This window comes from Chionomys nivalis, chromosome 5 (genome assembly GCF_950005125.1).
Source record: "Chionomys nivalis chromosome 5, mChiNiv1.1, whole genome shotgun sequence".
Lineage (NCBI taxonomy): Eukaryota > Metazoa > Chordata > Mammalia > Rodentia > Cricetidae > Chionomys > Chionomys nivalis.
This window is the reverse complement of record NC_080090.1, coordinates 93015744-93029408: the sequence shown is the minus strand read 5'-3', so window position 1 is coordinate 93029408 and position 13665 is coordinate 93015744. Positions and strand designations below refer to the sequence as shown.

Genomic DNA, 13665 nt, shown 5'->3' with positions numbered 1-13665 from the left:
AATGCTACCCCCACCAAACTGTGGGGTCTACTGCACAGCAGCCCGACTCACTGTACAACATGTCCAAAGTCAACAGCCTACGTAAAAGGAAGTTTCCTCATTGATAAGGTGAACTGAACTTCCTGCTCTGGCTATCTGGAAAGGTTAACATGTGGATCAAATGATGGCAAAGGACGTATTAATTATTTCAGCACCTGTTCTCACTATCATTCCCTGGAGGGGGATGCTGAGATGCTCAGAAGGAAAGAGGTGCTAAAAATACACAATGAAGGAAAACGCAATAACTTAGGTTTGGAGAGAAAATCAAATACAGTGACCCAAGAGAAATGCAGCTTAATTTATATCTTGAGGGTATGTTTACAAATTATTTTGTAAATGCAATAAAATGGATTGTAGAGTATTTGCAAAGGAGCTGTTCTCAGATCATCACTTGTAATTACAGCAGAAACTCACTAAGTCAGACTCTGGTATCCACTTGGCCTTATTGTGCAGGCAAAAGGGATTATTGCGTTAATTCATTAGTTAATAAATCAATTTGGTATGGAACAAAATTGATTTGAAGTGAGTTATAAATCTACCAAAAAGGACACATTTGGGGGAAAGATACATTTTTACCTCCTCACACAACTATGCAATCAAACCGAAAAAGAATCTTGGTGCAGAGAAGGCAAGAACATGAGTTACAGCAAGGCATGACTCTTTGGTGGGTTCAAGGGGCTGTGAGCTTGGTGTGGCAGCAGGTGCCTTCTGCAGAACTGTGGATGTCCATGGGACATCCCAGATGCTCCCGATTGCTTTCTGCTCGTCTGAACTTCTATGAGCTCAGCGCAAAGAAATCGCACAACACTTTTTGCACCTGAGCAAGCTGACAGCTGACAGGGAGGCCGGAGAGAAAGACTGCAGTACTTAACAGGTCTGTTTGCATCTCCAGAGTTGACTAAGTTCAAGGGCATGCTAGCAAAACTTCTACATTCCCAAACCAGCCTGTCTGAGCTATGTCTTAGCTGGTTTAGCATCACTTATGGCCTCCTCTTCTGGTCAATCTCAATGTTATCAGAGTGAGTGAAAAGCCGGTCACTTTGCATCCAACGACAGGACGCAGAGAGGAGTGAATGGTGCCACTTAGCTGTCCTTTTGCATTGTATCCAGACCATGAAGTTCCCCCCATTGGCATGCACAGAGATTCATCTATTAGGTGTATTCAGATTGATGTGGGAGTGTCATATATCAATCTGTTGATTTCATTGGTTAAGTAATAAAGAAACTGCTTGGCCCTCATAGGTTAAAACATAGGTGGGTGGAGTAAACAGAACAGAGTGCTGGGAGGAAGAGGAAGTGAGCTCAGACTCGACAGCTCTGCTCTCTGGAGCAGATGCCATGCTCCCCTCTCCCTGGCAGACGCAATAAAGCTCCGACCCAGGATGGACGTAGGCTAGAATCTTCCCGGTAAGCACACCTTGGGGTGCCACACACATGAATAGAAATGGGCCAAGCAGTGTTTAAAAGAATACAGTTTCTGTGTAATTATTTCGGGGCATAAGCTAGCCAGGCAGCCATGAGCCGGGCTGTGGAAAGAGGCCCACAGCCCCTACTACATCAGATCATGTCAGATTGACAATTAATTCTAACCAAGGAGAGTAAGGGCAAGATCTTGGGTGTGTGAAGTGGAAAAACACACCACCTGCATTTCCCTGCTCGCTATAATTCAGACTTCCTTTGAGATCTTCCCCTGGGCTCGCCTCATAAGCATCAGCTGATCAGAAACCACCTCCTGGGCTGTATCAACTACCTTTCAGTTGCTGGTGATAGAACACCACAGCAAAAAGCCTCTGCTTCACAGGGAATGTGGTCCCTAATGACAGGGGAAACATGGTAGCCGGAGCGTGAGGCTGGTCTTGCAGATGAGGGTATCACATTTAACCTTCATCCAGGAAACACACACAGAGAGAACAAGGGTGGGGATAGGCTACAAATCAAAGCCTGGCTCCACTATGTCTTTCTCCAGCAGGGCTTCACCTCTTATACTTTAACGGTGTCACCAATGGGAAGCACGTGTTCACAGTATATAATCCTACGGGGGCATTTCTCATTTGGCTCATGGCATCCCACTCCTCCCATCTCACAGACATAGCAACTACCACAGGTTTGGCCTCTGGTGAAATAGTCATTGCTTGGCTCTCCAGACTCTATCATGCAAGGCACTCTAACAAATAGCCTTCTAATATATATTAATTTTATCAATTTTATTCCTTTAGTGAACTCAGACTATACCTGGGTTATCAGCCAAGAACTGAAATAAATCACAACACTACCCATACAGGGAACAAGTAAAACTATTAAACATATCAGTGCCCATGTTTAACTGCTAGGGAATTAGAGGAGTCTGGCAGGTAGAGGCTTGCTGCTAAGTCTTTTTTTTTTTTTTTTTTTTTTTTTTTTTTTTTTTTTTTCCGAGACAGGGTTTCTCTGTAGCTTTGGTGCCTGTCCCGGAACTAGCTCTTGTAGACCAGGCTGGCCTCGAACTCCAGAGATCCGCCTGCCTCTGCCTCCCGAGTGCTGGGATTAAAGGCGTGCGCCACCACCGCCCGGCGTGCTGCTAAGTCTTACAACTTGACTTTGATCTCAGGGACAGCCTCACTCCAGAGTTGAAGGAAAGAACCTGCTCCTTCAGGTTGTCCTGTGACCACCAAACATGCACACCCTGCCAGGTAATAAAGTAGGTGAATTGTGTCCTACAGGGGTGACACTGGATGTTAGTCTCTCGGCTCCACAAGCACAGGCACACATGTCTGCAGTCACGTGTGCGCGTACACGTACACATGTGCGCGCATGCGCTCGCGCGCACACATGCACACACACCAGCATAATTTTGAGATTATGAGCTTAAAAATAATCATTAGTTAGTGGAGCAACAAGAAAATACTCCCAGATAAGACTGTTTTAGAGACTTCTAGACATAAAATCATGAAACTCATCTTGTGTAATACTCCCAGAAAGAAAAATGAGTGTCCAGCCTTTACAAAGGACGGTATGTTTTTCTACTCTGGATCTAAACACATACTTTCATCTGACCTTATGTGAATAAAGGACACTGCTTAGAACCAGGATGAGAGGAACTAAAAAAGATTGCTCCCTCAAGGGATCATTCAGTCCTTTAAGACTTAGCGCACAATAAAAACACTCCACTTAGCTCCTTCCCCACTCCAGCAGCAATCCAGAGTTCAGAGAGAGTCGAAGGAAAGGGCAAATCTCTCAAAGCAGCATCAAGAGTCTTCATGAGTTTACAGGCCCCAGACATAAATAACAGCACTCACCAAAACATTTCATATCCCAATTATTTATAATTTTATAAATAACTGTGCCACGACTTCATCACTCTCTTCACTAAGAGCAGAACTTTAAATACCATTTTTCTTAGCTTGTACAAGCTCACTGGATTTACTATTCATCAATGTTTTATATGTCTTCTTTAGGTTAAAATAAAAATGGTAAAACAGAGCCAACAGAGTGGCTTAGTGGATAAAAATACCAGATGATTTGAGCTGGATCCCCAGGACCCAGAGGGTGAAAAGAGACAACAGGGGCCCATGTCAGATGTCCCCTGACCTCCACAGAAATGTCATGACTTGTGACCCCACCCCAAACCCCAATAGCACGAGTGAAAAAGAAGATAACAAGATTTCTAAATGACAAAAGGAAAGGAAACGCTTCATAAATAGCTGCTATGATTTCTAGGTTCTACAGCTAGGTGACCGCCAGGGTGTATGTGGTGACAAGGACATTGTATGACTCAGTACTGGTGAGTGTAGCATGAGCTCTCTGTGTGTGACTTCAGCTTCATTATCTCCCATAACAGGAAGGGAAGAAGGGAAGGATGTGATTGGAATTGGGGGAGGGATGAAGGTGGTCCTGAAGCATCTCCCTGGTTACCAGCCAAGGGGTGGGGTGGGGGCAGTGCTGAAGCATCTCCCTGGTTACCAGCCAACGGGTGGGGTGGGGGCAGTGCTGAAGCATCTCCCTGGTTATGAGCCAAACCTAGGGGACAGAGAACTCCCTTGATGGCTCTGTCAAAGAAAACATCAAATCATCAACATTGCCAAGCTCAGAGTTTGAACTCAGCAGATTCAGGGAGTGGCCACTCCATGACAAGTTCCTCGTGTGACATCAGGACTCAGACAAGGCCGTGAAGAACTGGAAAGGGAGAACTTTCTAACTTGGACATCACATTTTAGTTGTGCTCTATGGCACTTTCTGTGCCGCACAAAATACTGACATGCAGGTAAAGGCACCAACTGTGAGAGTCTGGCAACTCAAGTTCAATCCCTAGAACCCATGTAAAAGGAGGATGTGATCGTATACATTTATTTATAGTCCCTATGCACTCGAGTTGAGGCTGAAGGCAGGGTTGGGAGAACTGTCAGCAAGCTCACAGGCTAGATAGCCTGGAACACACAGTACAGCAACAGAATGGGAGAGATCCTGCCTCAAAACATATAGGAAGGAGAGAACTGACTCCCCCACGTTGTCCTTTCATCTCCATGCATGTGCCATGACATGTATGCTTCTGTATGCACACACAAAAACAAATTAATATGACAATGTGCATATTTGAGGATGGACAGTTCTTAGGATAACTAGTAAAGACACACTTCTCAATACTTAACCACACCTGGCAATTCTTCTAAAGAATCACTTATGGATGAAAACAGTAATTTTGGTGTTGAACTAGGTGACATACAATGTAACTTATTTTCTATAAAACACTGACAGGATGAATATGGTCACCTGCACAATGCCTGTGTATAGGAAAGTCACTGTGAAGTTTGTTAGTTTGTACAATTAACATCAACTAATAAAAGTTCCCCCAGTACAATCCATGTGAATTTTAAGCTGGTTCTGATTTTGACAGAAGGATCCATGTTTGAATGGAGCCCATCTCTGGAAGTGTGGTCCTGGGCTCAGATAGCACAGGGATGTCCAGGGAGGGGAAACGGAAGAATGAAATCCGATAAACTTGAACTCTGTGGTCACTTCTGGTCACTGTACAATTCTCTAAATTTTCTATGATGAGGACGACTTTTTGGTTACCTTCAATTCCAATTAAAAGGGTGCAACCAGGGCCTGGCAAGATTGCTCAGTTTGTGTTTTCCATGTAATCGTGAGGACCCGTGTTTGATTCCTAGCACCCAGGTGAAAAGTTAGACAAGACGCCACATGCTTGTAATTCCAGTGTAGGGGAGGGGAAGGCAGGTTCCCCAGAGCGTGCCAGCTAGCCAGCCAGCCTACCTGTCACGTTCCAGGCCTAGAAAGACCCTGTCTTCAAATCCCAGGTAGTCAGCACCTGAGGGATGACACCAAAGTTGACCTCTGACCTCTTTATGCTCACACATACCCATACATGTATAACCCCACATAAACATACCTGCACACAGAGCCAAAATACAAAGAAACACAAACTCTCTCCCTGTGTTGACTTGTAAGTGTGCACACAGAATAGAATTCTCTAGAAGGCATTTGACATTTTATATTTGTGTCATTTGAACAACATTGCTGCCCGCTGAGAACATTTATATTTAGAATTCCTCATTTAGTTCCAAATGCTCTCTTTTAAAGCCTGAAAAACAAGGAACACAGAGGCTTTATGTGTGAGGTCCAAAGTCTTGTTCCTCGTCCCATTTGGCTGTCACATTTTTAATGAATTAACTAATGTGATTCAATTCATGTTCTTTATTTTTTTTTAAAGAAGTGGGAACATGAGGGGGTATAGTTGCGACAATGGAGAAACACAGGCAGCTGGGGACACAGGGGGCCTTTGAATGGTCTATCCATCAAGTCTGTGCAGATCCCATGACATCGAGGCTGCTGGTGGGTATGCATCCTCGTAGACAGAGGGACCATGTGTCTCTCTAACAGTTGCTCTGTTTCACAGATGCTCAATGACCCTCTCTCTCATGTGCAATTTTGATTTTTTTTTTCAAAGAAAAGTTTCCAAACTTAACAACAGGAAAGGTGGCCCAACTGGCAGGAAGAGTCACCGTGGCGTATCAGAAAGCCCGAGACACCCAGAGCCAAGGACCGCAGTGCCAGACGAAGCGAGAGAAAAGCAGATGTTTACACCGGGGGTCCTCTGAAGGAATGCTTCTCGCGTCTCACATATCTCCCCAAAGAGATGAGTCTGTCCCTGGTGCACACAGTGCCTCCTCCGCACATACGGACAACGGTTTCATCACTCAGAAACTGCCACTTCCACAGTGAGAATGAGCGTCAAACACTGTTTCACGAGCTCGTGAGTTTTCTTTCATTTTTTTCTAGTTCATTACTCAGTAGTTGGTTTGACTAGTGTATGTGTGTGTGCAGGTGCATATGTGTGCTTTCATGTGCACTTGCATATGGAGGTTAGGGATCAATTGTGGCTGTTGTTCCCCAGAAACCATCTACACTGATTTTTCTTTTTTCTTTTCCTTTCTTTCTTTTTGTTTATTTTTTTTATTTAGTTTTTAGTCAGGTCTCTTTTGCCTGGTGTCACTGATCTTGTTCTGCTGACTTGCCAGTGAAGCATGGGATCCTGCTGACTCTACCTCCCCAGGGCTGGCATGACACGTGTGTGCTCTACTAACTCTGGCTTCTACCTGGGTATTAGGGATGGAGCTCAAGTCCTCACACTTGGGCAACTACTTTACAAATGGAGTCATCGCCCCAGTCCTGATTTATTTATTCTAATTTTGAAACAGTGACTTTTTGACCTGGGTTTTTAGAAGGTACCCACCCACTTTTTATGTATACATACACACACACACACACACACACATATAATATTCTGCAGAATGTGGTGCAGTTTAATTTCATACAGTCAACCTAGAAATAACTGTGACTTACTTCTAATTTTAGCAAGAATCAAAAAGGTATCCATGGCACCAGCTTAAGATACCTACAAGTGCAAGAATGCCCACTTTAGAGGCTATTGGACAAACAAGAATATTTATAGACTTTAGTGCACCACCGTTTGTACCCTGGCAGTGAGACCTGGTCTTCAGACACTAGGAAGGCAGGCACAGGGCTCCTGTTCTTGTGCTCATATTAAGTGATGTTCCATAGAGAATGGCTCAATAAAGCGCCAGTGATAGGGTCTCTATATGTTGGAGCGTACAAGGTCATGTGGGTTTACTAGAAGCCCTGTAAAGAGTCTGGTGAAGGGCTGTGTGTTTTAATCCTAGCACTGGGGAAGGAGAGACAGGCAGATCCCTGGGGCTCCCTGGCCAATCAGCAGAGTTGAATTGTCAAGTTCTAGGCAAGAGAGAGACCTTGTCTCAAATAAACAAAGTGGAAAAAGCCTATAGTATAATAGGTAAAGTTGTCCACATGTGCACTTATATACACATGTATACTTATATACACAGGTACATCTCACTCACATGTACATATGTGCACATGCATGCATATACATGTATGCATATACATACATACACATACAGGTAAACACATACTCACTAGTACATATGCATGCAGGCACACACAAATACACACAGGTACACACAGTAACACACATAGATACACATACATACAGATAAACACACACAAGTACATACATATATACACACAGGTACACGTGGTGCATACACATACTCACAGAGGTATGTACATACACAGGTACACACACCAATACACAGGTGCATACATACATAACACACACAAGTACACATGCACACGTTGTTTTTGTGTGTATGTACACATATGTGCATGTGTGCGCATGTGAAGGTCATGGGTCAACCTTGGGTGTTCCCCTCTATTGCTCTATTCTCATCTTGGTTTCTGAGGCAGAGACTAAGTTTTTCTTGGAAACTCATTGATCAGCCTAGGCTGGCCATCCAATGAACATCCTCCTGGCAGTCACTGAAGCTGCCTAATCGCCTCAGGCCCAGGCTGTACCTCTCATCCCTGTGGCTAAGCTAGGCTTCTCTTCAGACGGGAGTGGCCCAGCCCTCATTCTCTTCGGGCATTCCCCAGTCATTCATCTCTGTCAAGGGCTCCTTAAGTCAGCATCTGAGACCATCCCTTGTGTACCCCATGTTACACCTCCCTACAATAGGACAACATGATGCCTTTCCAAGCCTGCACACACATTTAAGACCTCATTCAGGGAGGAATTATGAAATCATTGGGTAAAACAAACATACTTAAGATTTCTCAACATACAGGTGACTTGATGGCTCCCAGGAAGACAACCAAACCAAACACACTGGTGCCCAGAAACATGGTGTACCTGGAAGGCCGTGATCTTTGCAGGTTCTTCCCTTTTCTGCTCTGGAGACCCTTGGCTCTGCAACAGACTTCGGACAGTTTCCTCCATCCTAAGAAACAGAAGCAAGAACACATCCTTCAAGCCGGTTTTCACTAATACAGAGCTGCCATAGTCTTTTCTTTCAGGGTATACTTCCCAAGTTTAGACAGGGAACAACTTCCCCCTCTCCTTTATTTCCTAAATTAAAAATCTGAGGGCTGTGGAATAAAGCTCAGGGGTCACTTAAGATATGCAAAACTTGCCAACCCTAAGATGGCTCCCTTAGATAGGATATATACTTCGCTGCTCCCGTATCCTCCCTTCCTATATCCCAACCATCCCAATCCCCCGAGCTCCTCCCATCCTCCCCTTCTCATGTTTCTCATCCCATTTCCCATTTGCCCCATGCCACCTCCCCCGCAAGATCCCAGTTTTTGCCCTGCAATCTTGTCTACTTCCCCTCTCCATGCGGATGACTATATGATTTTCTTTGGGTTCACTTTCTTATTTAACTTCTCTAGGATCACAAATTATATGCTTAATGTCTTTTATTTATGGCTAGAAACCGATTATGAGTGAGTACATCCCATGTTCCTCTTTTTGGGTCTGGGATACCTCACTCAGGATAGTGTTTTCTATTTCCATCCATTTGCAAGCAAAATTCGAGAAGTCATTGTTTTTTACTGCTGAGTAGTACTCTAATATGTATATTAGACTGCTCTTCAGTATCGAGAGGGAGGGGGAATGGTGTGGGGGGAGGAGAAGAGGAGTGGGGATAGGGGGAGGGGAGTGGGGGGACTGGGCAATATTTGGGAGGAGGGGAGGGAAATGGGAAACGGGGAGCAGGTGGAAATTTTAATTAAAAAAGAATAAAAAAAATAAACTACCACAGAAGTAACAAAAAAAAAAGATATGCAAAACTTGAATTTAATTGGAAGAAAGGAGGGAGGAGAGAAAGGGTGGAGGACAGAGGGAATAAAGGTAGGAGGAGGAAAAACAATGGAGGAAGAGAGGGAGTAAGAACTAGAAAGTGGGAAGGCAGGTTATAAAGTCATTTACAATCATTCTATTCTTGGTTTGGACGTCTGTACTCGGATGCACAAATCTCCTAGCATCTCTCCTCACTTGTAATTTTTCCTTTTTAATTCAATGCAAGATCTCATATCGATCCTCCTCAAGCATCACTGATTTTTTTAAATCAGTTGGCAAATTAACAGATGTTGTGGGACAAAACATTTTCTGGGGAGACGCAAGACACCTATCTACTCACCCCAAATAGGGAACCTCTAACAGACCAAAGTACGGATACCCCTGAAATCTGACTCGATAAATCAATGAGTTTTATTGGGATTACTTATAGGAACAGAACTGACTCAAAGACAACGGTGTCACCAAAGCCCACCCCTGCACGATAACAGCTCATGAAGCCAGGAACCTGGAGCTCGCTGCACAGTCGACAGGCAGCTCAACAGGCTGGAGAGTGCTCTTTCCAGCCCTCAGTTGGTCTAAGCCTCTTCCAAGCAGCTTAGCTGGTTTATGCTTCTTCTGGGCAGTTGGACTGGTCTCAAGAGTCTTTGTAGCTCTTTTCTGGCTCTTCTTAGCAGTTTGGCTTTGCTTTGTTGGAGGGGAACTCTCAGTTTTTATTGCTTATTCCCTCAGGGAAGGGACTGGTGAATCTGGTCAATTTTAGGGACTTCCTGAAACTATTTCGAGTTCTTTACTTCCTTCTTAAGGAGTTTCTCTGAAGGATGGAACGTTTCAATCATGGAAGAACATGTTACACAACAACAGATCTTTCACAAATACGCTCTCTCCACTGACAGAGTGTGCGTGCTCCCGTGGCTGTCTTCCTACATCAGTACATAAAGATCTACTTTGTTCTTTTCAACAGTTTTGACGAACTTCATGGTGTCAGGACACTGGAAGATATTTAACCCTTCTCTCACTGAATTTAAATTACTTCAAAACTTTGTCAACTCAGTTAACCTCTTTACTTGCACATTTAAACTGATTTATAAGTAGTCCTATAGCTCATATTGTAGCATATTAATTGTTGTACTTCTTCTTGACTTTAAATGCCTACTTCCAAAACTTCTGTGATATTAACACCAACTGTCAACTTGTTGAGACCTAGGATCACCACGGAAAGAAATCTCTGGACACATGTGAGAGGGAATTTATAGATTAGGTTAACTGGGGTGAGATCCACCCTGAATGTGAATGGCACCCATCACCTTCTGCACTGTTAAAGTTTGTATCTTCAAACTGTGAGTCACAATAAACACTTCCTTCCTTACGCTGTTTTCCTCTGGTATTTTGTTTCAGTACAGAGATGGGTCACTAATACAACCCCATAGTCCCCAAAGTGACACCCACTTCCACTCGGGACACTAGCTCACTTTGATGCTACTTACTGCTCTGTATGTCTCCAGAACTATTTTCCAGATCTGCCTCACTTTCTAGTCTGGATGTTTCCTCACTGATCTTTACATCATTCATTTTGTCCCCTGAAACCCACTCATTTGTGTGCACAAATATTTCCCACATGAAAGTCTTGCCTCCTAGAATAAATGACAACCTGTGTTATGAGACTATGTCTCATGTTTCTCATGCTCACATTCATTTTCAGATAAAGCTGGTCCTCAGTAGACAGTTCATATCTGTCAGTTCATAGTCCAAAGGAGGATTCCAGAGTATTCAATAAGTATTTTAACTCTGAATACAGGACATTGACCTTGAGCCCCATCCCTAAGGATTCAAAGGTCAGAACTATACAGAGGAGAATGCCTGCACCTTTATTAAAGAACATTTACTAGGTGATCTCTTAGCTAAGCTATGGGACTCATTTAAGTGTCCAATGACAACAGAATAGATGAGGAAAGCATGGTGCATATATATAATGAAAATCTTTCAGTCATTATGAAGAACAAAGTTATGTAGTTTGCAAGGAAATAGAAACAACAGGAGATAATTATATTAAGTGAATTTAGTGAGTCTCAGAAAGATAAATAATTCTGGGTTTCTCTCCTTTGTAGTTCTTAGAGTTAATACAGATATATAAAACAATGTGCATGTAATGCAAACACACATACATATGGAAGAAAAATAGAAATGACAAAAGAAACAAAGGAAATTAAAAAGAATTAGGGAAGGTTGAGGTAAAGGTGAGGAAGGGGAGATAGGGAATATGCTAAACTTAAAACATACACACATATATAGATTTAACATAATAAATAAATTAATTAATTAAACATATAGTTTCACAGGAAAGACGGGAAGAGCAGAACGCCCAAATTTCATACAGAAAACATGTTTACTAAAAATTTAATTATGTGTATGCATGTGATGGAGGAGTTACTTTCATTTAATAAAGAAACTGCCTTGGCCCATTTATAGGCCAGCCCTTAGGTGGGTGGAGTAAACAGACAGAATGCTGGGAGAAAGAAGCCGAGTCAGGAGTCGCCATGATTCTCCCACTCCAGACAGACGCAGGTTAAGATCTTCCCTGGTAAGCCAGCTCGTGGTACTACACAGAATATTAGAAATGGGTTAGATCAATATGTAAGAGCTAGCCAATAAGAGGCTGGAACTAATGGGCCAGGCAACGATCAAAAGAATACAGTTTCCGTGTAATTATTTTGGGGCATAAGCCATGCTGGTGGCCGGGTGCCTGGGACGCAGCCCCGCCGCTCCTATTACAACATGCATGCATATTCGTGTATGTGTATATGTGAATATAATCCCTTTAGAGGCCAGAAATGAGCAGAAGACTCCTTGGAGCTAGTGTTTCTGAGTCTCCCAATATGGGTGCTTAGAACCAAACTCCAGCCCTTCCTCAGTGCTGTTGCCTCTGAATGACCTCTCCAGCCAACAATGCTCTCTTGCTCACTGCTCAGATTGTCTTTCGCAGTCATCTTCTGAAATGCGCATTTTCAAGGACTCGGAATGAAACTAGTTTAAGAGTAAAAAGGAATTGGTGCAGCTTGCATTACCAAGGACTTCGAGAATGACAAGTCGTCTTAAGTTACTGTTGCGTTGCCTTGACAAAACACCATGACTACAGTAATTTACAGGAGAAGAGTTTGCTTGGGTTTTACAGTTTCAGAGGGTGAGTCCATGACCATTATGGCAGGAAGCATGGCAGCAGACAGGAAGGCAGACATTGCACTAGAGCAGCAGTTGAGAGCTCACATCTGATCCACAAGCAGGAGAAAGAGAGCTAACTAAGAATGGTATGGACTTTTGCAAATTCAAAGCCTGCCCCCCAGTGACACACCTCCTCCAACAAGCCACACCTCCCAATCTTTCCCAAACTGTTCCACCAAGAGAGAACCAAACATTCAACTACATGAGCCTATGGAAGTCATTGTCACTCAGGCCACAACACAACCAAAAGCTCTCAAAGGATCTATCTGAGCTAGGCCATTATAGTCAACAGGGTACCATAGCATTATTTAAAAAAAAAAAAGTCAACCATTGTACCATGGCACATAACTACTTAGAAGCAGAGTGAAGGCCATGAAGACATCCAAACATGGATTTTTGTGTATGTGTTCATGTGGTATGTGTAAATATGCAAGTGTACATGTATGTATATGTATGTGTGTGTCTCTGTATGCATGTGTGTGTTTGCATTCACGTGGAAGTCATCAGACAACCTTGAGTGTCATCCTTCATGCTTTCTACCTTGTTTGGGATAGGCATTCTCATTGGTCCAGAGTTTGCCAAGTGCTTGTCTCTCCCTCCCCAGCTTTGAGATTACAAGCATTCACCACCAATCCTCATTTTTTATTTTTAGTTTTTTTGTTTGGTTTTTGTTTTGGTTGTTGTTGTTTTCTGCATGGTTTCTGGGGAGCCTAGAGATTTCACCAGAACCCATTTGAGCTTCTGAAAAAGACACAAAACACTGGTCCCTACTGGCATCTGGGAAAGTGAAGGTTGCCTTCCCCCATAATTTCAAATCTTAAATTATTAATAGCTCAGAATTGAACAGAGCTCATTGAAGAACTTTCTCATCTATTAATCATTTTAATGTACTTTAGAAATATAATTATATCTACTTGGAAGATGAGAAAGCTGAGTTAGTGAAAGGTTAGATGACTCACTTAAGGGGCTGTGGTTAGGTGGAGAGAGTGAGGGAATTAAACAAGGTTTACTTACCTAAATATGCAGCCCTTTCTACTTGACATTACTGACATTTAGAGAAAATATTCCAAGTAGAGAATGCAGACTTCTACTAAGAACTTATCTTGGATAATGTCTTTGCCACACTGAGCCCATGAGCAACTATGTTGTATGTGACCAATGAAGGACTTAAGGTCGACAGAAAGAACAAGCAAGGGGGAGGGGAGACAGAAGGAAAATAGAGAGGAGAGGAAGGAATAATG

The 13665-nt window shown here is 43.1% G+C and overlaps 1 protein-coding gene across 4 annotated transcripts in view; it reads right to left on the bottom strand.

The window, feature by feature from the left end:
* Positions 1-13665, bottom strand: part of Nckap5 (NCK associated protein 5) — an 843848-nt gene that overhangs the window by 355335 nt on the left and 474848 nt on the right. For all 4 annotated transcript variants that reach the window (XM_057769610.1, XM_057769613.1, XM_057769611.1 and 1 more), the window contains one exon: positions 8261-8348. In XM_057769610.1, coding sequence (XP_057625593.1) covers positions 8261-8348 — 88 coding nt within the window. The remainder of the gene's footprint in view (positions 1-8260; positions 8349-13665) is intronic.